The 27,613-nt window shown below is 41.8% G+C and overlaps 1 protein-coding gene across 2 annotated transcripts; it reads right to left on the bottom strand.

Moving 5' to 3' along the window:
* Nucleotides 1-177: 177 nt before the first annotated feature.
* p2ry1 (purinergic receptor P2Y1) lies at nucleotides 178-25,679 on the bottom strand. Of its 2 annotated transcripts, XM_072572082.1 has the most exons (3): nucleotides 25,415-25,679; nucleotides 15,562-15,750; nucleotides 178-4,605 (listed from the first exon to the last, which is right to left on the bottom strand). In XM_072572082.1, the coding sequence occupies exon 3, from the start codon at nucleotides 4,558-4,560 to the stop codon at nucleotides 3,475-3,477; it is 1,086 nt and encodes a 361-aa protein (XP_072428183.1). In that variant the 5' UTR covers nucleotides 4,561-4,605; nucleotides 15,562-15,750; nucleotides 25,415-25,679; the 3' UTR covers nucleotides 178-3,474. The 2 variants fall into 2 exon arrangements, with proteins under 2 accessions (XP_072428183.1, XP_072428182.1); XM_072572081.1 differs by lacking the exon at nucleotides 15,562-15,750.
* Between the last annotated feature and the right edge of the window lie 1,934 nt (nucleotides 25,680-27,613).

Raw genomic sequence — 27,613 nt, 5'->3', positions numbered from 1 at the left:
TTAATTTTAGATACGTACACCTGATTATCAGCTCTATGTGGTTTCCACGCAGACATGGACTTCAAATCCAATGCAGCAATACTGAAAAGCATACAGAGAATGTTAACCCACCACAATTTAAAACAAATGCATGAATCAGTGGGCTAAAGATAATGCACAACAATATTACACAATGACTTGAAGTGTCACCAGACTGACATGAGTGTTTAATAGTAGTTTGGGAAACATTGTCACAATATTAAATCACATTTGGAACCTGATTTCCATATTAGCTAGTTTCATACAGCACCAAACAGTGTGCAGATTCTGAAGGCAGTGATGAAATCAGATTGTAATCAAACCCTGCTATGCGAAGGTTGTTCCCGTCACTGGAATACCTCCAAAAAATAACATGGATTAATGGCTTGCTGGTCTTGGAAGGGGAATAACACAAGAATGATGATAATAAAAATTGGAAATATATTAAATATAATGGAGTAAATGTTCCTTTGCTCTTATCAAAGATGTGTCATATTCATTGCAACAAATAAAATATTCCAACATGATTTGTCCAATAGAATTTAGGATTATAGAGAACAAAACACACATTTCTTTTTGTGAAAGTGATAATGCAGAACATAGAACAGTACAGCACAGTGTTGGCCCTTTGGCCCTTCAATGTTAAAAGGCCCTTCAATGTTGTGCTGGCTTTTTACCCTACTACTTGTCGTATCAATAAATGGTTCATTCTCACTTGTTCAGCTGTAACAATGTCAACAGAATTGATGTAACACATTGTTTTATGTGGTGTTAGGACCAAAAGTAATTGGGAATGATCTTGACTTAGTGGGAGAGTGTAAAACAGCTTTAAATTTGAACACCTCTACCAAATCTCCTCCTAACCATGTCTCCCCCAAGCGGAATTCTCCAAACCATATTGGAAGTGAAACTCCTCGTCCCAGGAATCATTGTCCGAAACCTTTTCTGCAGAATGTCAGATCTTGACTCATAGACTCAGAGATGCGCAGCACAGATCTTCTGGTCCAGCTCATTCATACCAACCAGATATCCTACATTAATTTGGCCCCATTTGCCAGCATTTGGCCCAAATCCCTCTAAACCCTTCCTATTCATATACCCATCCAGATGCCTTTTAAATGATGTTACTGTACCAGCCTCCACTACTTCTTCTGGCAGCTTGTTCCACACACGCACCACCCTCTGAGTGAGACAGCTGCCCCTTAGGTCCCTTTTAAATGTTTCTCCTCTCACCCAAAACCTATGCTCTCTAGTTTCATTAGCCATTTTTGTTAAAACATTTTAAGTGATTATTAATATAATTGGCAAAAAAACATGAGAGATGTAAAATGGGCTACCAATGTGTTGTTGACAATTTGACACCAAGCCAAAATGATCCAAATGGACACCCAGATATCTAAACATAGCTTCAGGGAATGGTTACAGAGTTGAGAAGGACCATTCAGCCCTTTTGAGCTGATTGTCAGCTCCCTGCAAGAGCAATTTCGCTGATCTCAATCACCCTGAAAACTACTTTTCTTGAGGTGCTTGTTCAATTCCATGTGAATGCATGAGTTGAATTTGCCTCCTGCACAGCTGTCCACTCCAGATCATAGCCACTGGATGCTTAAAAGTTCGACTTTTAGTTCTTTTGCTGAGTGCCATAAATTGATATCATCTGGATCTCAACCTATCCCCAGTAAAAACTGGCTGCACGACCCTCAATCCATATCTCTCATGATCTTAAGCACCTTTATCAGATCTCTTTTCCACTCCTTCTCCAAGGAGAACAGCACATGTCCTGCAGTTTATCCTTATAGTTGGTCTCCCTGATCCCCAAAGCCATTCTCGTTAATCTTTTCTCTAAGCGGTCTTCATATTCTTCTTAAATTGCGGTGTTCAGAATTGGACACACGTACTCCGTATAATTCAATATTAGTGATACGGTGAGCAAAGCAGGAAATGAGCCAATGAATGTTAGTAGCACTGTGAAAGACTGTGTTAGGATATATGTTACACATAATGACCAGACAAATTGCTAGTCCCATGGACAGTAAAGCTTTCTCTGCATTGTTTGGACTACAGAAGCATTATTGCTATAAGGGACAGCTCATGGATTTCAACATGCATTGTGACGTTTTACTGCAAACAAGCTACATCTCTTTGCAACTACATTCACAATTATTGTGATGCCTTGCATCATTTCAACAATTTCCACTTTCCTGGTCCTAACCACTTCTTCTTTGCTATGGACGTCCAATCCCTTTATATCTCCATCCCTCACGAGGATGCTCTAATGGCTCTCGGTTTCTTCCTCAATCAGAAGCCCGAACAGCCCCTTTCCATCATGACCCTCCACGCTTGGCTGAGTTGTTCACTGTTTGGACAATTTCTCCCTGAAATTTCGTACATATAAATGGGCCTGACTTAAACTTGTCTTTTTGCGGGGTATGTAAGACAAAAAGATAGAAGAGATGTAGGCCATTCAGCCCATCGAATACTCTACCATTCAATGTGATCATGGCTGATCTGACCACCGTCAACTCCACTTTCCTGCCTTCTCCTCATAACTCACGATTCCCTTACAGATGAAAAATCTTCTTCCCTTCTGTGTTCCAGCCTTACTCAGGCCCTATCCCATCACTGTTTATCTGATACATTGATGACTAATGGTGCCATTTTCTGAGCAGAGTGGGCAGCCATGATTCATCTTAAACCACCCCCTGATAATCTGATCCTGCTAAAACCGTAAATCTTTTGTGTAAACAGAAAGGCATGGCCTCCATGAAGACCTTAAACTTAGATTAACTTTCAAGAGGCTCTGTTGAAGAACAATTAATTGGTGAGTGGGTGCAGAGTCACTTGCCCCACTTGCTTGCCAGTCTCGGGGTAGTGGAACAGTCAGGGTAATCATAAGTAGAAATATCTGAAAGCTCTCAAGCTTGAGGCACACTCACTTGGACAGCTTGCATTCGAATCTCTGCCAAGTCATCACTGGGAGGCGCTGCAAGCAGTACTGAGCAACTACTGCATTAGGACGCTCCATGTAGGGCTACTCTTGTATGCTTCCTCTGTGTTGAAGTCAGAACAATATGAGGATGCTCAACTTCCTATGTGGGCATAGGAAAGGGATTGAGGGACAAAACTAATCTCTTTTTCAACCAATGAAAGAAAACTTACTTTTCTGAAATTAAACACTTCATATTCAACTGTAATAGATTTAGTGCTGCTGAGCGCACGATGGAAAACGTCAACAAAACATGTCTTTGGACAGCAATACTCAAACTGTGACGAGAGTCAGAAGATAAACAGTTAGGTACACACAGTATGCTCAAACTTATAAATGCTGGATGCCTTACTCTCCATTGTTTCCTATACTAGATCAGAGCTTTAAATCGAGACCGATCTCATGAACACAATTCTTACTGTACCTCCAAAACCTACAAGGAAACGTTGTAAAATTTGCCAACACAAAGTTCAGAGAGAAGTGTCACCGTTTTGTGAAATGTTTGACACAGCATGAAGTGGACTGTCTTCACTCCGAAACTGTAGGTTGGTTTCTCCCCGCTTAGACATGAACCTACTGGCCGCAGTAGTGAATCTCCTCCTGAAAGTGTCTCCTGCCAGGAAGTACAAGATAGGGTCCACACAGCTATTGAGGCTGGCAAGCCCGCGGGTCACCTGATAAGTGGCGTAGACCCTCTTGTTCCACTCGCATGTCTCTAGCCCTTGGTAATAGAGTCTGGACTGTAGATTAAGATTCTTCATCACATGGAAGGGGAGGTAGGAGATGGCAAAAACGGCCAACACGATGATGACGAGACGCACAGACTTGCCCCGGAGAGGTGTCCTCATGTCGTTAGATATTAAGGCCTTCACAATAAATCCATAGCAGACCAAGATGGTGGCAAAGGGGACGCAGAAACCAAAGAATGTAGTCAGCATGCTGTAAATGAAATAAGTGCCCAGGAGCTCTTTCGACGTTGTATCGTAACATGTAATTGTTTTATTTTTCCTTGGCCCAGTTCGGGAGAAGTACAGTATTGGGGAGATGCCAGCCATGACCACAACCCACACGCACATGCACACAATGGTGGCTGATTTTTTCTTCAACCTGCCCAGTGATCTCATGGGGTGCACCACCCCCGTGTACCTGTGGACGCTGATGCAGGTCAGAAACAAGATGCTCCCGTAGAGGTTAACGTGGAAAATGAACCTCTGCAGTTTGCACAGGGCCTCCCCGAAGATCCAATCTGTCTTGTTGAAATAGTAAAATATTAAAACCGGCAGAGAGAAGACGTAGAAGAGGTCAGCCAGGACGAGGTTAAACATGTAAACGGTGATGCTACTCCAAGGCCTCATGTGAAAGATGAACATCCAGAGAGCAACACTGTTTCCGATGAATCCAGTGACAAATACGATAATGTACATGATGGGCAGATAGTAAAACTGGAAACCCTTGTTCAAGGAGCAGGTTTTGTTGATGCTAGCAGTCAGGTCACTGGACAAATCTGAAAAATTTGATAATGTTTCCTGCATTGTATCCAAGTCAAGGTCTTCCATTTGGCATCAACAGGGTGGTGTGCCTCCCTTTAAGTAACAGAACATCTGAAACAGCAAATAATCCAGTTTAAATTTGCATGATCTTTTGGGAAACAATTATGACTCATTAATGATCCTTTTGAAATTAATGATATTAACGATACATCAGCAAATTGTTCTCATTCGACAGAAAACTTTACCAAAAAGTAAATAAATAATCGATGTAATGGTGCAAAGAAAGAGCAAACTTGCACTGACCCAGAATAACGTAAAATAGAGGAGCAGATAAAGGCCTTTTGGTCCATGGCTGATCCGATAAAACTTAAATTCACGTTCCTAACTTTTCCCCATAACCTTTAATTCCCTTTCTAATTAAAAATCTGTCTATTTCAGCCTTAAATATAGTTAAGAACCTAACCTTGACAGTTCTCTATAGTTTAAAAAAATCCACAGGGTTTACTGTCCTCTGATTCAAGAAATTCCTCCTCTTTAATGTAACTAGGTGACCACTTACTCTGAGACTTTGCCCTCTGATCCTAGGCTCTCCCACAAGGGTGAACTAAACTTTCTGTACCTATCTTGTTAAGTCCCTCAAAAATCTCACATTTCACTATGGTCATCTCCCATTCTTCTAAATTTAAATGATTAATCTAGAACGTAGAACATAGAAAAGTACAGCACAGAACAGGCCCTTTGGCCCATGATGTTGTGCTGAGACTAATGTAAAATATAGTAACAACCTATGCACCCCTCAACTCACTGCTATCCATGTGCATGTCCAGCAGTCACTTAAATGTCCTCAATGACTCTGCTTCCACCACCTCATCTGGCAATGCATTCCATGTATTCACAATTATCTGCATAAAGAACCTACCTCTGATATCTCCTTTATACCTTCCTCCTAAGATCTTCAAACTATAACTTCTCGTACCAGTCAATCCTGCCCTGGGGAAAAGTCTCTGGCTATTGACTCTATCTATTCCACTCATTACTTTGTATACCTCGATCAGGTCTCCTCTCTTCTTCCTTCTCTCCAGAGAGAAATGTCCGAGCTTATTCAAGCTTTCTTCATAAGGCAAGCCCTCCAGTCCAGGCAGCATCCTGGTAAACCTTCTTTACACCCTCTCCAAAGCCTCTGTATCTTTCCTATAGTAGGGCGACCAGAACTGGACACAATATTCCAAGTGTGGTCTCACCAGGGACTTATAGAGCTGCAGCAAAACCTCGCGGCTCTTAAACTCGATCCCCCTGTTAATGAAAGCCAGAACACCTTATGCTTTCTTAACAACCCTATCCACTTGGGTGGCAACTTTGAGGGATCTATGTACTTGCACACCTAGATCCCTCTGTTGCTCCACACTGCCAAGAATCCTGTTTTTAATCTTACATTCAGCATTCAAGTTTGACCTTCCAAAATGCATCACTTTGCATTTACCCAGGTTGAATTCCACCTGACATTTCTCAGCCCAGTTCTACATCCTGTCTATGTCACGCTGCAGCCTGCAGTAGCCCTCTATACTATCGACAACATCTCCAACCTTTGTGTCATCTGCAAATTTACTAACCCACCCCTTAACCTCCTCATCCAAGTCATTTATAAAAACTACAAAGAGCAGAGGCCCAAGAACATGGCAGCACGGTGGCTCAGTGGTTAGCACTGCTGCCTCACAGCGCCAGGGACCCAGGTTCAATTCCCGCCTCGGCCAACTGTCTGTTTGGAATTTGCACATTCTCCCCATGTCTGCGTGGGTTTCCTCCCACAGTCCAAAGATGTGTAGGTTAGGTGAATTGGCCATGCTAAATTGCCCGTAGTGTTAGGTGCATTAGTCAGGGGTGAAGGTAGGGGAATGGGTCTGGGTGGGTTGCTCTTTGGAGAGTTGGTGTGGACTTGTTGGGCTGGAGGGCCTGTTTCCACACCTTAGTGAATCTAAAAAAAACAGACCCCTGTGGGATCCCACTCAACACTGACCTCCAGGCAGAATATTTTCCATCTACAACCACTCTCTGCCTTCTGTCAGCCAGCCAATTTTGAATCCAGATAGCCAAATCTCCCTGTATCCAATACTTCCTGACTTTATGAATGAGCCTACCATGGGGAACCTTATTAAATGCCTTGAATATGGTGAAATCCATATACACCACATCCACTGCTCTACTGTCGTCAACCTGTCTTGACACCTCCTCAAAGAACTACTCAAACTCTCTGCATAAGGCAATCTCTCCGTATCCAAGTTAAATGTCGTTTGGCTGTCTCCAGTGACAGTATATCTTTCCTTAGATAAAGAGACCAAAACTGTTTTCAGTATACCAGGTGTGGTCTGACTATTCGACCTCTTTTGTAAGAAAGGTCTATATTCTACTTGCCATTCCTAATACTTGTTGAACTAATGTGTTCCCATTTTGTGATTTCAAATCCCTCTCTGCTGGCTTTCTGCAGTTTTGCACAATTAAATAATATTCAAATCCCGTTTTCTTCCTGCCAAAGTGCATAATCTCACATTTCCCACATGATATTACATGTCCATAGATATTGTTGTTATAACAGTTACAGGATGCTCCAAAATCTCTTTTATACTCAATGAACTACTACTTGAACCGTTCTGATGTAGTTAAACATAACTTCAAGTATGCAAATAGCAAGGGCCCTGCAGCTCCTGTGGGTCAGAGGCAGTATGTCTCTCATGGCTGCAAAACCTCGTTCAAGTTGCTCTTGTCACATTATGGTATGATGTCAAGTTTGAGTAGGTTAAGAATAATTAACAGGGATGGTAGGCCAACAAAAGCATTCATGCAACCCTTTTAACTTCCTAAGATGCTTCACAGAAACAAGTTAAACAGAAGCTTTATTTAATGCCTGATCTGAAAGAGGGTATGAAATGTAATCTTACTTCAACTTTTCTCCTTTATCAATTATTCTAACTCAAGATGTAATCTAAAGCTTCAGGCATGCTATAGCAGGAATGTTGTTACTGTGGTACTGCAGTTCCTGTATGCAGTTGGCTTGAAACCAGAGACATGGAGGTCAGTGGCATTAAAGTGGAGAGAGTTTCCCTGAAGGGACGGACTCTTTCTTGTGGTTGACTACCCCACCCACTTCAATGAAACAGCCACAATTATATAACATCTTGAAAACAGGAAGTTCCAGGCTCAAATCCCATTCAGAAACTTGAGGACATAATCAAGGCTGAAAATTTCAGTAATGTGCTGAGGGAGTTGCTGCATTGTTGGAGGTTCCACTTCTCACACAATACCCCATATTCCCTCTCAGGTCTAACTTTAAGTTTCCAGAGAGTTTTAAGAAGAGCAGGATAGTTTCTTCTGTGGCCTGGCTAACACACACTCCCCAATCAGCAGGACACACATACATAATCCAGTTGTTAATGCACTATTTTCTGGGGATTTGCTGAGTACAAATTGGCTGCATTTCAACAAATACTGCATTTCAAGAAGATGTCACCAGCAGTGAAAGTATTAGGATTCCCTGTCGTTAAGAAAGACATTATATAATTTCGGGTCTTTCTTTTAAACATCCCAGGGCTGTTCACTGGAGAATTATCAGAGAAACATTGGCACCAAGTTTCATGAAGAGCTATGACAAGAGAAGAGGAAAAAGAACACTGGCTATACAAAGAGCTGTAGGTAGTACAATCACCGATTTGTAAATGTTGTGCCATGGTTTGGGAAGAGGAAGGGACCACAAAATAACTCAAAAGGTACTTGCCTTGATTCGATGAATTGAAACCTATGCCTCACTCTTCCAGATTGGCTCATCTTTCGGAACAATTTCAGAATTGAAGTAATTGTCCTGTGTGGTATTCAAATTCTGTAATGTTCTGGATTAGTGGTGCTGGAAGAGCACAGCAGTTCAGGCAGCATCCAAGGAGCTTCGAAATCGGGCAAAAGCATCAGCTTTATTCCTGATGAAGGGCTTTTGCCCGAAACGTCGATTTCGAAGCTCCTTGGATGCTGCCTGAACTGCTGTGCTTTTCCAGCACCACTAATCCAGAATCTGGTTTCCAGCATCTGCAGTCATTGTTTTTACCAAATTCTGTAATGTGACTAATAAGCAGTATTGTCAGCAACTTCTTTTTAAAAAAATGCTTCGTTAAAGAAGCTGCAAGCAGTGACGTATGAGTGAGAAACTGAGATTGGGAGATAAAGAGAGTTATGACAGGAATTCATCAGCTTAGGATCAAGGCAGTGGAAGGTACGACCGCTTAGGAAACAAGGAAATTGGGAATGCACCAAGTGTTCCGAATTGGATCAATGTGAAGAGCTATAGAACTACTCTTGCTGGACATCAGGAGGGAAAATGTAAACATGAGAATGAAAATCATGCCATTACCAGAGTGTGAATGCATCAACAAGTAAAGGCAATGGGGTGAAAGAGAATTTGATACAAGTTATAACATGGGCAGCAGAGGTTTGAATGTGCTCAGGTTTACAGTGGGTGGTAATTGGGAGGCTGGCCAAAAAAGCATTGGAATAGTCAAATCTATTGGTAACAGAGCATTATACAGGTTTAGTATTGTTAAGAAACTATATCTGATTCATATAAATGTGTAATGCAGGAGGGAAGCTTGCATTTAAACTGAACATAATTTCTCTCTATCTGCCAATGAACTTACATATAGTGTACGATTAAAAAAAAGTACTGATCTTTGCAATGCCAAAAAGTCATCTACAAACCGTGTAGTTGATGAGGTTAATGAATGTATAGTGCTGCTTAAGAGAGCATTATTGGATGTTGCAGTGCATCGTGTAGATGGTACATATTGCTGCAACTGCACTAACGGCAGAGGGACTGAAGGTTTGAGGTGGATAGGGTGCTGACCAATTGGGCTTTGGCTCCTTTGGTGTGAAGCTTTTTGAGTGTTGTTGGAGCTGTATTCATCGAGACAACATCCCATCACACCCAAGTTGTGCTTTGGAGATGTTGAGCAGGCTTTAGGAGATGAATTATCTTGAAACTCAGAGCTTCTGACCAGCCCTTGTAGCCAGAATATTTATATGGAGGCCCTGACAACTGTATAATCAACAGTACCTCTCATGACTTTGATGGTTCTTGGCTTAAATCAACTGTGTTTCTAAGCGCAGCTCATTAGCTAGTATAGTGGTATCAAAAGACACTCAAGATACTTGACATCATCCAGGACAAGCAGCCCGCTTGACAGGAACCAGATCCACAAACATTCAGATACTCCACCACTGGCGCTGAGTTGCAGCAGTGTGTATTGTAAGTGAAAGCACTGAAGAAATTCACCAAAGATCCCTAGACAGCATCTTCCAACCCACAATCACTTGCAACTAGAAGGACAAGGGCAGCAGGTACATGGGAACACTACCACCAGCAAATCCCCATCCAAGTCACTCACCATCCTGACTTGAAAATACATCACTGTTCCTTCACTGGGTCAAAATCCTGGAATTCCCTCCCAACTGCATTGTGGGTCTACTTACAACACATGGACTGCAGCAGTTCAAGAAGACAGTTCACCACCTTCTCAAGGGCAACTAGGAATGTGCAATAAATGCTGGCCCAGCCAGCAATGCCCATGTCCCATGAGTGTAGAAAAAGACCATGATGACTCATAGACATGCCTCACTGACCTCGAGTTACAAACCATGGTCACACATGCAGCTGGATTTTCACTTCAGCTTAAGCCCTTGCAGTTGTTGCAATCATTATACACTCAACATCTTATACTTAGGCAGCACCTTTAGCATTATAAAATGTCCCCAGATGCTTCATAAAAATGTCCTTGCGATGTAGTGTTTTTTGTATTGTAGTTCCCATGTAATAACGCCTTTAGGCCAGTTCAATCTAATACATGTCAATGTACTGAGGTTGTGCCTCTACCCATTGGATTTTAGAACAATTCATTCAGATACTGAGGGGATTTGACAGGGTGGGTGCAGAGAGGATGTTTTACCCTGTGGGTGAGCCTAGAACCAGGGCAGACTGGTTAAAAATTATGCATCTCCCACTGAAGACAGAGATGAGGTAAAATATTTTCTCTGAGGATTGTGACTCTGGAATTCTCTTCCTCAGCAAACAGTGGATGCTGGGTCATTGATACATTCAAGTCTGGGTGTGACTTTTGATAGATGAGGGAAGTTAAAGGTTATGAGGGGCCAGTTGCCACATTCGTATCACCCATGATCTTACTGAATGTCAGAGCAGGCCCGAGGGCTGAATGGCCTTCCACCGTTCCATGTTCAATAACCCTCATTGTTCAAATCTTTGAACCGCACAGCATTGAATTGGATCATTCAGGACACTGTGCCTTGAAAGAGTAGTCCAACTGGTCTTATAAATTGAGCAGCTTTAATCTTTTTAACAGATTTTAAACTGTTTGGCAAAGGAGCTTGAAACATCAGCCACAGCTCAATTTTTTGTTTACTTCTGAGTCAGAAAGTTATGGGTTCAATTCTGACTCCAGAGATTTCAGTGCATAAATTATGGATAAGTCTAGTGCTCCTGCTCTGTTGCTCAAATGAAGCATTGCAGGTAGATGGAAAAGAACTGATGGCAAGATTTCAGATCAGGCTTTCTTCCCCTAAACTAATCCGCACAAAACATAAACTGCTTTCTGGTGAAGCATCCTCTCCTGATGACATTAACTCTTGCTTCCTCTCCTGCCTGAGCTGCTGAATATTTTCTGCTTTTATTTGCGATTTCCAGCCAGGACAGTATTTTGCTTAATTGAGTTGAAATGCACGTTTCTTCCCCATGTTCTTTGTGGCCTTTTGGTCCCGGTGCTTGTTAAACTTTGTAAGAGTGACTGCACTTGAAAAAATTTATGATTTTGTTGGCTGTGAGTCATTTCGGAATGTCCTGAGGAAATGATTGATATTGTATAAATCCAAGTTTTTTATTTCTCAATGAAAGTTCTTGTATTTGAAACAAAGGCCACTCTGACAATCAGGTTCCTTCCAAGATTAAATAAGCAGTGGACCGATGGAAACGTCCAACATATACGGCACCTTTTCATCACATCCTTGGAGTAGAGTCCTCACTGTTCTAATATGCCTGAATGTTCTCATTGTCTTCTGTGGTTTCTCTCCTGATTGAAGAGTCTGATGTAGGATCAGCACAGTCCATCAGCGCTGATACCTTATGTTGCTATTGTTGACGCTTTGTGGGGGGCGGAGCAGCACAGTTGTATTATCTTTTTACAGGCATATCGAACTTTGCAAGCTTGACGCTGATGGTCCTCAAAAGGATGGTGAACCAAATTTTAGCATGTGCCTTCAACTGCACAGTTTTTAACAGGAATGAAGGGGCATCTTAGAGAAATCTATAAACGTTCTAACAGATGTAGACAGGATAAACATAGGAAGGATGTTTCCTCTGACCGAGGAGTCCAGAATCAGGGATCAACATTTAAGGCTACAGAGAAAGTCATTTAGGACTGAGATAAGGACAAACTTCTTCACCAGAGAGTGGTCAGTCTGTGGAATTCTCCGCTACAGAAAGTGATGGATGCAAAATATTGAATGTTTTCAGGAAGGAGATAGATATAGTTCTTAGGGCTAAAGGTATGGGCAGAAAGCAGGAACAGGGGACTGAGTTGGACAATCAGGTGAATGGCATACTTCAGCTTCTATGTTTCTGTTTTTGCATCATTTTCCCAGGAGACATAGTCCACAATGCTCAAATTTATTAGACTCTAAATTAGGATGCCCCTCATTTTTTTCCTATCAATCACCTTGATGTGACTTCCCCTAAGACCATTCCCCAAGATGACATACAAGATAAAATTAGGGGTCGCTTTTAACTCCAGAGGTGAGAAGATTTTTTTTGTAAACTAATGTTGAATAACTTTGGACACCTCCACCTCAGAGTTTGTTGACAATGGGGGCAATGAATATTTTTATGCCAGAAGTGGACAGAATCTTGTTCTGCAGAGGACTCGAAGGTTATCTGGGATAAATGGGAATGAAAAACTCAAAACACAAACATATTTACCACAATCTTATTGAATGGCAAAGCATGCTAGGAGCAAAAGTATACCATCAGCTTCTCAATCTTGCCCTATCATTTAATAAAATAAGGGCAGTTATAATTGGAACCTCAAATAATGTTTCCCTGAATAACCTTTCACTGACTGGCTTAAAAGAATCTAACTCTGCCTTAATAATATTTTGAGGGATCTGCTTTCCCTGTGTCTTCAGGTTCCAAAAGACCCACGACCCTGTAAGTTAAAGATTTCATCTTATCTCTATTTTAAAGGAGATTAGCACTGGGTAATGATTCTTCATTTAGAATTATAGAACCATGCAGCATGGAAATAGACCCTTCAGTCTAACTAGTCCATGCTGACCATAACTAAACTAAACTGAACTAGTCCCACCTGCCTGCATTTGGTCCATATTCCTCCAAACATTTCATATCCATGTACCTATCCAAATGTCTTTTAAATGTTGTAACTGTACCTGCATCCACCACTTCCTCTGGAAGTTCATCCACATATTCTATGTAAAAAACCTTTCTCCTCTTACCTTAAAAATAAGCCTCTTAGTCTTGAAATCCTCCACTTTAGGCAAAAGACATCTGCCTTTTCTATGCCCCTCATGATTTTATAAACCTCTTTTAGGTCAGGTTTCAACCTCCTACCCTCCAGAGAAACAAAATTGGCTATTGAGGGAGTACAGCTTAGGTTCACGAGGTCAATTCCTGGAATGGCAGGACTATCTTATGTTCAAAGATTGGAGCAACTGGGCTTGTACACCCTTGAGTTTAGAAGACTGAGAGGGGATCTGATTGAGACGTATAAGATTATTAAAGGATTGGACACTCTGGAGGCAGGAAACATGTTTCCGCTGATGGGTGAGTCCCGAACCAGAGGACACAGCTTAAAAATATGGGGTAGGCCATTTAGGACAGAGATGAGGAGAAACTTCTTCACCCAGAGAGCGGTGGGTGTGTGGAATGCTCTGCCCCAGAAGGCAGTGGAGGCCCAGTCTCTGGATTCTTTTAAGAAAGAGTTGGATAGAGCTCTCAAGGATTGTGGAATCAAGGGTTATGGAGATAAGGCAGGAACAGGATACTGATTAAGGATGATCAACCATGATCATAATGAATGGTGGTGCAGGCTCGAAGGGCAGAATGGCCTACTCCTGCGCCTATTGTCTATAAAATCCCAGCCTCTCCTTATAACTCAAACCCTCCATCCCTGGCAACATCCTGGCAAATTTCTTCTGAACCCTCTCCAGCTTAATATCTTTCCTTTAACAGGGTGACCAGAACTGGATTCCAGAAAATGTCTCACTAATATCCTGTACAATCTCAACATGATGTTCAGATCAACCAAACAAGGCAATACCCCTTGCCCAGTCAGCCTTCCAGCAGAGATTTTGAAATCTGACCATACAAGGCTTCTGAACAAACTTACGACTATCTTCAAGAATATCCAAGATTAGGCAAATACTCCTTAATGATGCTAACTATGTAGTCAGCATCTAGAAGCAGAAAGGATTAAAAACTGGGTTCAACGAATGAACCTTCTCTCAATCACATTACGATCCTCAAAAGGATCCTACTAGATCTCTTACCAAGCAACCTTGTAGCTGACATCCTCCCAGAATTATTATGAAGTTTTGGGTGAACTGTTGTCATGCCGATGGGTTAGACCCCCAAGTATAATAGACAGTCTTGGAGCTCTATCTACCCCAACAGCAAACAACTTCAAGAAAAAGTGCATTACACCCTGGTAACGATCTCCTCCAACCTCTTCTGTCAGGCAGAAGATACAGAAACTTGAACACACACACACACACCAGCAGGTTCAAGAACAGCTTCTTCCCAGCTGTTATTAGACTGATGAACAAACTCTCTAGCCACAAATAATGCTGATCTTGCCAAGGTTGATCTAGCCTAGTGCACGTCCTATGTAATGTAACCCTGTGTGCCTCTAAGTCTCTTTGATCTGTACATCCTTGTTTACTATGATATGCCTGTACTGCTCGTAAACATAGCTTTTCACTGTACTTCGGTACACGTGACAATAAATCAATTAATCAATCAAAGGATCCAAATCTTATCCATACCTCTTGGTTATAGTCTGAACCAAAGTTTTGACGGTTAAGTGAACCTGGTCTTTGGTATTCGTTCTCCAAGCTAGGATGTCTGAACAAACTTGTGCTAACTGCTTGATGGATATGTTTGTGATGTAAGATGTCTGTTGGCTTTCTAGTAACAACCTTGTTAAACAAGGATGTGTCGTTGTCTCCTCACTCTTCAATTCCTCCCTTGACGCACAGCTGAAAGAATTCAGTGGTGACACGCCTGCAGGTATCAGTATTAAATTGCATTTGAGGGAGCTCTCCAGTTTGTCTCAACTATGTCTCCACCGAAGTCACAGAGGCAGTAATCAGAGAGTTTCTGTATACAGGTGACTGTGTCCTTGCTGCCCACAACAAGAAACATGCACAGACAATGGCAGACAAATTCCTGCTGTGAAAAGTATTGGTCTCCAAAGTAGTCTCTCAAGAAAGAAGTTATATTTCAGCCAGTAGCAGCCGCAAAATACAAAGCTGCAGATATTTTCAGGTAAAGGTCAGCATTAACATGGCTCAGTGGTAGCCCTGTCCATATCTGACAGTCAGGATTTGGAGATGCTGGTGTTGGACTGGCGTATGCAAAGTTAAAAATCACACAACACCAGGTTATAGTTCAACAGGTTTAATTGGAAGGACTGGCTTTCGAAGCACTGCTCCTTCATCAGGTGATTGTGGAGAATAAGATTTTCAGACACAGAATTTATACTAAACTTTTGCTATAAATTCTGTGTCTTAAAATCTTATTCTCTACAATCACCTGATGAAAGAGCAATGGTCCAAAAGCTAGAGCTTCTAAATAAACTTGTTGGATTATAACCTGGTGTTGTGTGATTTTTAACTTTGTACATATATGACAGGAGCATCTCCACTTGATTGGTACATGCGTACAGTGCTGAGGGAGCACTGCAGTGTTGGAGTAACTACCATTGTGAGGAATCACTTAAAATGAAGACCTACCTGCCTGCCTCCTCGGCTAGAACGCAATAGATCTCATATCACTTTCCTGAAGAACAACACATTTTCTTTGTAGCCCTTCTTAATATTCCACCCTCAAACAGCAGTGCATTAAACCTCATTCAATAGACTTTTTCTTGTTGGACCTTACAGCGGACATATTGGTTATCATGTTTGCATCTGCAAAAGTGGCTGAAAAACAAAAATATTTTATGGGCTTTGTAGGTGGACTCAAAGGTGTGAGAAACACTATACAAAATCTTTTTTTTAAAAGATTATAAGCTTGGTAATCTTCAGTCATTTCTAATGTCATAGTTGTTGCTGATGATACATGGCTAAGATGGGTGTTGGCTATCAATAAAGTAGGCAGTCCACATACTTAACATTTGTATAAGAGAAAGGTCAAATTAACATGTTGGAATAATGGGAATTGAGAGTGAGGATATACTATTACAATCCATCTAATGTGAAGTAATCTTCCGAAAACATCCACCTTGTTTCCTGCACATACGCCATCTGACTTGTTCAGCATCACAGAATATTTACAACGCAGGAGTCCATTCAGCCCATCGTGTTACAGTATATGAATGAATGGTGCACTAATTGCTAATATTCCACCTTGTTCTCATAGCCCTGTACATTTCTCCTTTTCAGATGGTACCCAATTCCCTTGAATGCCTTGATTGAACCCGCGCCCAATGTACTCGCAAAGGGCATTTTGCTAACCGTAGCCACTTGGTAAATGAAAAGTTCATTTGGAACTTGTCAAGTTTCCACTGTTTCTTTTGCCAATTACCTTAAACCTACAACCTGTTCACTCTCCATCTTTCAATGTATACAAAATGCTTTTACCAATTTACTCTGCCTAGACCCCCTACTGAACATTTGAGTGTTTCTAGTGCTTGCTTGTCTTTGTTTCAGATTTCCAGTACCTGCAGTGTTTTCCTTTTATATTCAAGTTACAAGCCAACAGATGCCTAATACAATAATTACGTTACTGACTAATCATTCCATCAATCTCCAATAGTCAGCAAGAGACCCATAAATCAGGACAAAGAAACAATCCAGTGATGAAACAGCTTTGGAACTATAAGCCCAAAGTCAACCACTTCTCCCAAAGACCATCATACCACATCTACATCCTGTCCAACATGACTCAGAAACTGAATCACAATGTGTTCTTTTCTGATATACATTTGTAACTGAAATGTAGATGTTCATCAGAATGAGCAGCTGAGAAACAGAATGGCAAATCATAAATGTGTTTTTACTGTCGAATGGAAAGGGACTTGTGTTCACTATTTCCAACATTTCCACCTGTTTCTTCATCTGGAGTTCATTGTAGAATTGATAAATCACTGTTATTCACAACTACAGGAACAATAGATTTTATTTAAAAGATAAAAAAAAACAAATACTTCCATAGCCTTTCATGACCCAAAATGCTTTACAGCCAATGACACACTTTTGAATTCAAAGTTAAAAATCACACAACACCAGGTTATAGTCCAACAGGTTTAATTGGAAGCACTAGCTTTTGGAGCGACACTCCTTCATCAGCTATGCTCCTTCATCAGGTGGTAGCTGATGAAGGAGGGACGCTCCGAAAGCTAGTGTGCTTCCAATTAAACTGTTGGACTATAACCTGGTGTTGTGTGATTTTTAACTTTGTACACCCCAGTCTAACACCGGCATCTCCAAATTTTGAATTCAATGTTGTAATGTAGAAAATGCAGCATCTAATTTGAGCACAGCAGACTCGTCAAATGGCAATGTTATGGTGACCAGGTATCTGTTTTTTTTAAATGATGTTCAGCAAGTGCTAAATATTATCCAATAATCAGGAAAAGCATTTCTGCTCTCCTGCAACATAGCATCTTGGGATAGAGTCATACAACATGAAGACTGTCATTCCGAATGAAGGGCTGACACCCGAAACGTTGATTCACCTGCTCCTCGGATACTGCCTGACCTGCTGTGCTTTTCTAGCACTACACTCTCGACCATGAAGACTGTCCAACCAGTCCATGCCGTGTTCCCAAACTAAACCAGTCCCACCTGTCTGTGCTTGGCCCATATTCCTCAAAACCTTTCCTAGTTATGAACTTATCCAACTGTCTCTTAAATGTTGTAACTGCCACTTCTTCTGGCAGTTCATTCCACACACGACCCATTCTCTGTGTAAGGAAATTGCCCCTCATGTTGTTTTAAAATCTTTCTCCTGTCACCTGAAAAATATGCCCCCTAGTTTAAAACTACCCCATTCTAGGGAAAAAGACCTTTGTCATTCACCTTATCCATGCCCCTCCTGATTTTATAAACCTCTCTAAGGTCACCCCTCAACCAGCTATGCTCCAGTGAAAATTATCTTTTGCATCTATCCCTTCACTTCAATATGAAACTGAGTCACAGCGTGAGCTTGACTTATAGTTAGATTATTACCACATCGGAAAGTCACAGGCTCGGGCCAGAGTGTGGAGTCAAACACATAATCCAGACTTCTAAACGCAGAACACTGTGGATGCTGGAAATCTGAAACGAAAACAAAGTGCACAAAAAAAAAAATGCACAGTGGTGCTTGTGAGAAATTGCTGTGTGCAAGTTGGCATTCCATATTACAATGGTGACAAAACAGCCATAAAGGCCTTTCCTTGTTGGTAAAGTACTTTTGGGTATCTTGAAGTCAAGACAAGTGCTACAGAAATGGAAATTTCTCTTCCTTCGTTTTATTGGTAGAATGCTGTGTGATTGTCCTGACATAATCATGCCAAGTTACAAATAACCATTGTGCACATGTGCAAATTTAATCTGATTCAATAGAGAGAAATAAAACTGGCTTTTCTTCTCAACAAAGACACTTGGAATCACACAAATCCCCAGTAAGAGCTCTCGTTGATTAATGGTTTGCTTTCAATACAGGCTGCATTTGGACTTCTAAAATCTTCTCATTTCCTGCCAGGAGGTAGCAGGGACTGGAAGAAAACAGACATTCAAAAAAAATTTTTGTTCATAGTGAAGTGTTGCAATGAATGTAGCAATCGACATCTCAGACCTTGTAATGCTGTTGCTTCTGTCGTCCAAACAATACAGCAATAGATCACAGACTGTGGTGGGAACAATTACTCTGGTCATGATGTGTAACAATATCATAACTTAAAGTGTAGGCCTTGTTGCTTACAATGCACACAGTGACCAGAGATTATCTCTCCACTTTGTTTTTCAAGTCATTACTGTTCCCATTGTTGGAATGATTAAGCACCAGAGAGTGTAGATTTAAGTTAATTGGCCAAAGAAACAAATATGAAATAAGGATTTTTTTTGTTCACAGCACTTGGTTGTATTTGGGGAATTCACTACATGGGAGTATGGTGGAGGCAGACAAACTGTTCATAAGGAAATTGGATTATTATCTGAAAAAGAAATATTTGCAAGATTAAAGCCAAAAGGTCTAAGATTGACATCAGGTGAGTTGAATTTGCAGAGTACTTGCAGAATTGGGGGTGGCTCAGTGGTTAACACAGCTGCCTCACAGCAGCAGGGGATGGGTTTAATTCCAACCTCAGGTGACTGTCTGAGTGGAGTTTGCACACTCTCTCCATGTCTGTGTCGGTTTCCTCCAGGTGCTCCATTTTCTCCCACAGCTGTGTAGGATGGGTAGGTTGGCCATGCTAAATATTGCTCCATAGTGTTTAGGGGTGGGTTAGCCATGGTGATGGGGTGGGAGAGGGCATTTGGGTGGGAATGCTCTTTGGAAGGTCAGTGCAGACTCGATGGGCTCAATGGCCTCTTTCTGCACTGTAGAGACTCTATGAGAAGCAGAAAATTGGACCAAATCTTATTAGAAAGTCTAATAATACATTTTGGACTAGATGATTTAAAAAGAAAACTCAATCCAATAAACTGATGCAAATATAACTAATTTCTATTCAACTTGCTTTAACTGTGGGGTCAAACTTGCTTACAATGTGGAGCACCTTAAATATGTCTTGTGTCTGAAAATCAGGACAGTGGATCTAATACAAAGTCCCTCCCAACAACACTGATAGTCAGCAATTTCTGCACAGTACAGAAAGTTGGAACAATAAGTACATAATTTGTAAAATCTTTCAGAACCAAGTATTAATATTGTACAATCTACCTCTAACTCTAGTTCCTTTAAAACCGTAAGTAGCTAGAACACTGACCAAATTTCAAAAAGAATGATAAAGTATTGTGGAAATGCAAGTTCTTTTTCCTTTGTTCATTCCCAATTCCACAAAGTCCCAACACAAAAGTACAACTGCTGGTCTTCAAAGTAGGAAACGGACTGGAGCCAGTGCTAAGTGCTGCCTTTCTGATTAAATGATGAAGTGAGACTCAGTCTGCACATTGGCAGAGCTTTAAAGAAAGTCCCATGACGCTGTTTGAGAGCAGGGAATCTGTTTGGCCAACACTTCTCCCATAACAGAAAACAAATGATCATGTTTTTATTGACATTCTCTCTGAGGCATGTCCCCATGTTGCAAATTGTTGGTACAATATCCTAAAACATCAACAGCGATTGTGTTTCAAAAGTGAATCACTGTGGCTTTTTCTGGCTTTTTGGGACTTCTTAAAGAAATGATGTGATGCTTCATAAATACTTATTATTTCTCTGGTCAATGTGTTTTATTTGTATATTTAAAATTAAAAAGGGAGGGGAAAGTGCTAACATGCAAGCACTTGCAGGGAGGAAGCTGGAGAAAGGGATAAGAAATTGGAGTGATTCAGTTCGAGACTCCTGCCATTCAATGAGATCAAGACTCCTCTCTACATGAACGCCACATTCCTGCACTATCAATGTATCCCATTGTGCCTTTAATTGATAGAAATGCCTTCATTTTTGCCTTGGACATGGTTAATGAGCAAGTCTTCATAATCCCTTCACACAAAGATTACCAAAAGATTCACCATCCTCTTATTGAAGAAATTCCTCCTCACTTACCACTTATCACTTATTCTGAGATTATGTGCCCATTTCAGATTTAGAATCCTGATGGTGTGGAAGAAGGCCATCTGGTGCATTGAGCCTCTGAGGAGCATCCCACCCAGATCCAGCCCTGTCTCTGTTGCCCTGCATTCCCCATGGCTAATCCACCTAACCTGCACATTCCTGAACACTGTGGGCAATTTAGCATGTCCAATCCATCTAAACTGCGCATTTTTGGACTGTGGGAGGAAACCAGAGCATACCCACGTAGACACAGGGAAAACGTGCAAACTCCACACAGACAGTCACCTGAGGGTGGAATCGAACCCAGATTCCTGGCACTGTGAGGCAGCATTGCTAACTACTGAGCCACCATGCCATACATAAACTTATCAGCCAAGTGAAGCATTTTAACTACATTACCCGTGACTCACCCCATGAGAATTTCGTAAGTTTCAACTAGACCACCCCCTAGTTCTTTGAAGCTCTACACGATAAAGATCTAGTCTCCTAAATCTCCCTTCTGCCACCCCAGGGATGAACCACGTGAAACAAAATGAAAAACAGAATGTGCTGGAGAAACTCAGTTCTTGAGTTCTTACACAGGGTCACTGGACTTGAAACATTAACTCTGTTTTTCTTTCTACAGATGCTGAGTTTCTCCAGCACTTTGTTTTCATTTTTGATTTCCAACATCCATAATTCTGTGTTAAATTTAATCTGAACCACTGTTGCACTATTGCTGTGGCACATATATCCTTCCTTAGATAAGGGTGTCAATATTGTACAAAATACTCCAGGTGCCTTACCACTACGGTTCTACACAACTGCAGCAAGCTATCTTTCTCCTGTGGTCACATTTCCTTGTAATGAAGGCCAATAGACTATTTGCCTTGCTAATTGCTTGCTGCACCTGCACGCTCGCTCACAAACAAGACCACTCAGATCCTTTTAGACACTCACACTTCTCAACCTCTCTCCCTTTCAGAAATAGTCTCCCTTTCCATTTTGTTTCTACCAAAGTGAATAACTTAAAACTTATTCAATTTATATTACATTTGTCATGTTCAAGTCCATTCACTTTTTCTGTCCAAGTTCACTTGAAGTGTCCTTGTACCCTCCTTCCAACTTAAGTTCCCACCCAATTTGGTGTCGTTGGCAAACATGGAAATATTACAACTGGTCCCCACAACCAAATTATTTGTACAGATTGTGAACCAAAGGTCCTTCAGCACGGACTCTTATGGTATCTCACTAATTGCAATGTGCCACATTAATTGTCTTAGTTTTTGCACAAGTCTAACTTTAAAATGCCCAACAACTGAGTATCCACAGTTTTGTGCAGTAGGGAATTCCAAAAGTTTGTAACTCTTCAAGTGAAGACATTTCTTCTCATCTCATTCAGAAATGGGTTACTTCCTACTGCGATCTCTAGTATGTATATCTCTAGTATACCTTCACAGTATGTGAAACATCCTTCTAGAATCTATCCTGTTGGACTTTTAAGGATTTTATATGTTTTAACTCTCATTTGTTTAAACTCTAGGAAAAATATACTTCATTTTCATTGCTATCTCCTCATAAACCATTTTTCTTTAATCACAGGAACCAGTCTACTGAACCTTCACTGCACTTTCTCGATGGCACATTCCTTGAGGTACAGAGACCAGAAATCTGCACAGTATTTCAGGTGGCCATGATGTGGAGGTGCCAGTGCTGGACTGGGACAGACAAAGTTAAAAACCACACAACACCAGCTTATAGTCCAACAGGTTTATTTGAAAGTAAAGCTTTCAGAGCTCTGCTCCTTCATCAGGTAGCTAGCTGATGTGTGATTTTTAACTATTTCAGGTGGGGTGCACTAACTCCTTGTGCAAATTGAATGAGACTTTTACTTTTATACTCCAATTACATTGCAATGAATGTCGACTTGTCTTTAGTTGGGTGGGGTAGGGTTAAGTGGCAGTAGGTAAAAACAATGACTGCAGATGCTGGAAACCAGATTCTGGATTAGTGGGGCTGGAAGAGCACAGCAGTTCAGGCAGCATCCAAGGAGCAGTAAAATCAACGTTTCGGGCAAAAGCCCTTCATCAGGAATAAAGGCAGAGAGCCTGAAGGGTGGAGAAATAAGTGAGAGGAGGGTGGGGGTGGGGAGAACGTAGCATAGAGTACAATAGGTGAGTGAAGGAAGGGATGAAGGTGATAGGTCGGGGGGGGGGGCGAGGGTGGAGTGGATAGGTGGAAAAGAAGATAAGCAGATAGGACAAGTCATTGGGACAGTGCTGAAGATTGGAACTGGGGTGAGGTGGGGGGAGGGGAAATGAGGAAACTGTTGAAGTCCACATTGATGCCCTGGGGTTGAAGTGTTCCGAGGCGGAAGATGAGGCGTTCTTCCTCCAGGCGTCTGGTGGTGAGGGAGCGGCGGTGAAGGAGACCCAGGACCTCCATGTCCTCGGCAGAGTGGGAGGGGGAGTTGAAATGTTGGGCCACAGGGCGGTGTGGTTGATTGGTGCGGGTGTCCGTAGAATAAATCTGCTTCAAATATGAACTACTGAGAGTTAAACCCTTAGAGATCAGTTGATGTGACCTGAGATTGTGAATTCCTGAGATTCCTTCAATTCTAGGAAAGCTTCAGAATGGTAAAAATACTGAGTTAGCAGGAGGGTCAACATCTGTACTCATGAAGCACCAGCATTATTAATTAAGAACATGAGGAGCTTGCTCCATAGTTTAAAACATGACACAGAGCCTATGTAGGAGGTTAGAACAGGAAATTTACAACATAGGAAGAGGTCATTCAACTCATCATGTCAGCAAATTTATAGGGGATATTAGGTATATTAGGTCAAAGGTATGGATTTTGATGAAAATTTGAAACGAAGATAGAGAGGGATAGAAAGTTGGAGAGCTGTAATCAGTGCAAAGGCAGTGGAAGACAATTGCAATTAAACATCAGTAAGGCTAGACCTGGAGATCACAGAAGATAGTAGCAGGACTGTAGCAGGCTACAGAGACAAAGGATTTGCAAACAAGGATGAGAATTTAAAATCAAGGCATTAACATGTCAGGAGTCAATGTAGGCAGTGGTTACAGCAGAGGTGGCTGAATGGGATTTAGTGTGAGTCAGAGTACAGACAGCAGAGTTTTGAACAAACACAAGTTTACAGAGAGTAGATTGGAGGAAGCTGGCCAATTTCAGGAACAGATGATCTGAGGGAGGGGCAGGGACGAGTGATGTTTGACAGGCACAAATAGGTTCAGGAACTCAGTTCAAGGTGAAATAGAATGAGAGATTTGCAGACAGCATGGTTCAGCCTGAGGCAGTGGTCAGTGGGTGTGATCAGGTTGGTGCTCAGAAACCACTGTTCATACGCTGAATGCACTTCATTAAATTTAGAAGTCGTTTACTGAACTGAGGAAATTCCTTTACTTATCTTCATCTGTTGCAATTCATGCAATGGAATTCATCCACATCTATAATTAGACTGCGTTTGAAAGAACTTAAATTACAAGTCAACCATTCTAAGTGTATGCTAAATATGAAAAGACATCTATGGACCAGTTTTGTATCTTCTAATGATAACCCGAACCCTTCAATTTAAGTTTATTTCCTCGCACAAGGTTCTATTATCCTGTATTTTATTCCACGAGCATATGACTGATAATCTCAACTCTTGCTCACTGATGTTCTCGAGTGCAAAGCGACAATGGCAAGATTTTAAAGAAATCATCACCGCATTAGGGAGACCATGGAAAAACACATTAGGATGCTGGGCTGATGATGGAAATCTAGGGTCAAAGTTGTTGAAATGAAAATTGGTAAAGTCTTCCAACTCATATCAAACAAGTCTTAGTGATCCTACCAATAGAATAAGCTTCCATCTCAATAGAGGATTGCTAATAAGCTCCTGAAATGCTGGTCTACCCAAAATATCAGAGAAGCAGACAGCACTGAAGGAGGTTGCTCAGCCTATCAGAAGAACAGAAAAAAACAGAAGCCGGGTGATGTGATTTTCCCCTTCAGAGTTTCTCTGCTATTCAATGTGCACTGGCAGTATCCCTTAAATCTCTCCTTACCCAACCTCACATTGAAAATACTTGACTGACTGCCCATGACCCTCTGGAGCAGAGAATCCCAAAACTTCACTATCCTACAAGCGAAGAAATTTCTCCTGATCTCAGTCCTGAACAGTTTCACCCCTTTACCCTCTCACAGAAGCATTAAGTACAGGAGGAGGCCAATCAGCCCATCGCGGCTACACATTTTATCATCTCCAATCCCGAGATTGTGACTCCCCGCTTTCTCATCGTGCCCAGACTGATTCTATGAGGGAATCTGTCCCACTCCTCTTCTCCCAATTAACATGCGAAGTATTTATCACATTGTCCTTTCCAACATTATTTGTTTCTCTTACCCCGTCAGGCAGTATACTGCACATCACAAATCGCGGAGTTAAACAAAAAAAATTAAGTCTTTTCTAATTCTTATACCAACTGATCTTAAAGCTGGTTACACATACTTCATTCAGTCTGAACATTTCTGTTCAATCTCCTCTGCTCTTAAGAGCTGCACTGACCCTCTCTGGACGCTGGTCTATCTACACATGCACCCCACACACAGACTAACTCAGATCTTTTTGTCCACAAACCACACGCACTTATTACGCGAAACATGTTCACCACCCACCCTTCGCTCAAGACACAGATCAAAAACAAAACAATAACCTTTACCGAGTTTGCTCAGGAGAAGTTTCTTTTTAAAGTGGACTTTCCCCCCCCCCCCCCAAAAAAATTGTTTTTTGCTCCTTCGCGGTGAAAGACCTCACGCAGGATCAAGTTCTGTTGCTCAGCTTAAACCACGCGCATTTTTTTACAACATGTTGACAAACAGCCTTAAAAATTTCCTACCACATATTGCCGAACACTTAACACCTAACAGCAGCTCCAGATCACAGTCCCATGCTTTGAGATCCTCCAGGAGCGCGTGTGTGTGAGGGGCTAATAGGTAGATTTATTTTTCCTCTTCATTTTGTGTCTTTTAACCCCTTTCATTGACAGCCCGGCTCTTCCGCACAGATCTCACGCTTTTTTTAAAAAGGGGATTTGACTGAAACAGTCGCACACTCAAAACTCAGTTCTCCCTGCTCAGCTCTCTCGGTGTTGGAGCGTCATAGACAGGCGTGGCATTAGACCCGTTTCCTATTCTTTCCTAATCAATGTGACAGGTTCTGCAACAAATTACATTTTACCCTCTCCCTGCTTCCACCTCCCCGGAAATTGTGAAAACTGGAATTCGCCCTGGGCTAATGAGTTTCACTTTATCGGTCAGTTTTTTTTTAATTAAATGACTCCAAGTGTTCTTCTCTTTCACTGACCTTCCCTGACAAACCCGATGTCCCCAAATGTTATTCTGACATTCTTTTTTTTAATTCCCCCAGTGTTTCATTGGAAAGAACGCCACCCTCCCCCGCAAACTTTGCAATTCGTTGGAGTGTTCTCGTTTGAACGCAGAGCGAATGACACATGTCTTATAAGTTCCATTCTTGCGGAAGTGAAGGAATTTGTCCATCTTCGCCTCTACTGTGACGAGTTTGGAGCTGAATTCTTCCTCCAGAACCCATCGGGGATGGTGTATCTTTTGTAGAATTTCATACAAGCGTGAATTATATTTTTAGATCGTTCAGCACATTACATTTCAACACATAAAATTGTGTAAAACAGCTATTTTATAGAAATAGATACAATTCATATGATACCCTCGTTCAACATCACTGAATCTGGCTGGAATAGGCTGGAAATGTGTAGCTGGAAAGGTGCAGCAGGTCAGGCAGCATCCAAGGAACAGGAGAATCGACGTTTCGGGCATAAGCCCTTCTTCAGGAAGGGCTTATTCCCGAAACGTCGATTCTCCTGTTCCTTGAATGCTGCCTTGACCTGCTGCACTTTTCCAGCTACACACTTTCAGCTCTGATCTCCAGCATCTGCAGTCCTCACTTTCTCCTGGAATAGGCTGGGGCTGTTTTCCCTGGAGCATCGGAGGCTGGGGGATAACCTGATAGAGATTTATAAAATCATGAGGGGCATGGTTAGGGTAAATAGATAAGGTCTTTTCCCTGGGGTGGGGGCGTTCAGAACTAAAGGGCATGGCTTTAGAGTCAAAGTGGAAAGATATAAAAGGAACCTTAGGGGCAATTTTTTCACACAAAGGGTGGTACATGTATGTAATGAGCTGCCAGAGGAAATGGTGGAGGCTGGCACAGTTACAGCATTTATATGAATAGGAGGGGTTTAGAGGAATATTGGCCAAGTGCTGGTAAATGGGACTAGATTAGGTTAGGATATCTGGTAGGCATGGACAAGTTGGACCAAAGGGTCTGTTTCCATGCTGTACATCTCTATGACTATGTGGTTATTAACATGTGGGAGCTTATTCTGTGCACAAGTTGCCCAATGCATGCATGACCACAGTGACTCAGTTTAAATAATACTTCATCCAAATGGGGCTAGATGGGCGAGTTGGACCAAAGGACCTATTTCAATGCTGTTCAATCCTATGACTCTATGACTTTGTATTAGCATATTCTGCTGTCTTCAAAGAGGCTACACAAATGCAAACCTTTCTTTCTCTAAGCCACATGTAATTTCAGTCTGGAATTCATGGTTTTCTGGTGGTGTGTGGCAGTTTACGGAGGATGCTGTGGCAATGGACACCTTTACACAGGACCTGTGTTTGTCCCCAGCCTAGGGAGGCACGGTGGCACAGTGGTTAGCACTGATGCCTCACAGCACCAGGGACCTGGGTTCGATTCCTGCCTCAGGCAACTGTCTGTGTGAAGTTTGCACATTCTTCCCATGTCTGCATGGGCTTGCTCTGGTTTCCTCCTACAATCCAAAGATTTGGCTATGCCCCTAGTGTTAGGGGTCTGGGTGGGTTACTCTTTGGAGGATTGGTGTGTGTGTGGACTTGAAGGGCCCGTTTCCAAACTGTGGGGGATCAAATCTAAAAGAGTGATGGCTGAGGGGCCAACAGTTTCTCCATCACAAGGCTGACCAATCAGGAGTCTCCCCTGTTCTTGCTGCCTGCCATCGACATGTGCTGGAAGGACT

This window comes from Chiloscyllium punctatum, chromosome 6 (genome assembly GCF_047496795.1).
Source record: "Chiloscyllium punctatum isolate Juve2018m chromosome 6, sChiPun1.3, whole genome shotgun sequence".
Taxonomy (NCBI): Eukaryota; Metazoa; Chordata; class Chondrichthyes; order Orectolobiformes; family Hemiscylliidae; genus Chiloscyllium; species Chiloscyllium punctatum.
The sequence above is the reverse complement of the archived record's forward strand: the minus strand, read 5'-3'. Positions and strand labels throughout refer to the sequence as shown.

What these genes read in the sequence shown, in the direction of transcription:
- p2ry1 (XM_072572082.1), bottom strand. Translation starts at nt 4,560, where the DNA reads ATGGAAGACCTTGACTTGGATACAATGCAGGAAACATTATCAAATTTT.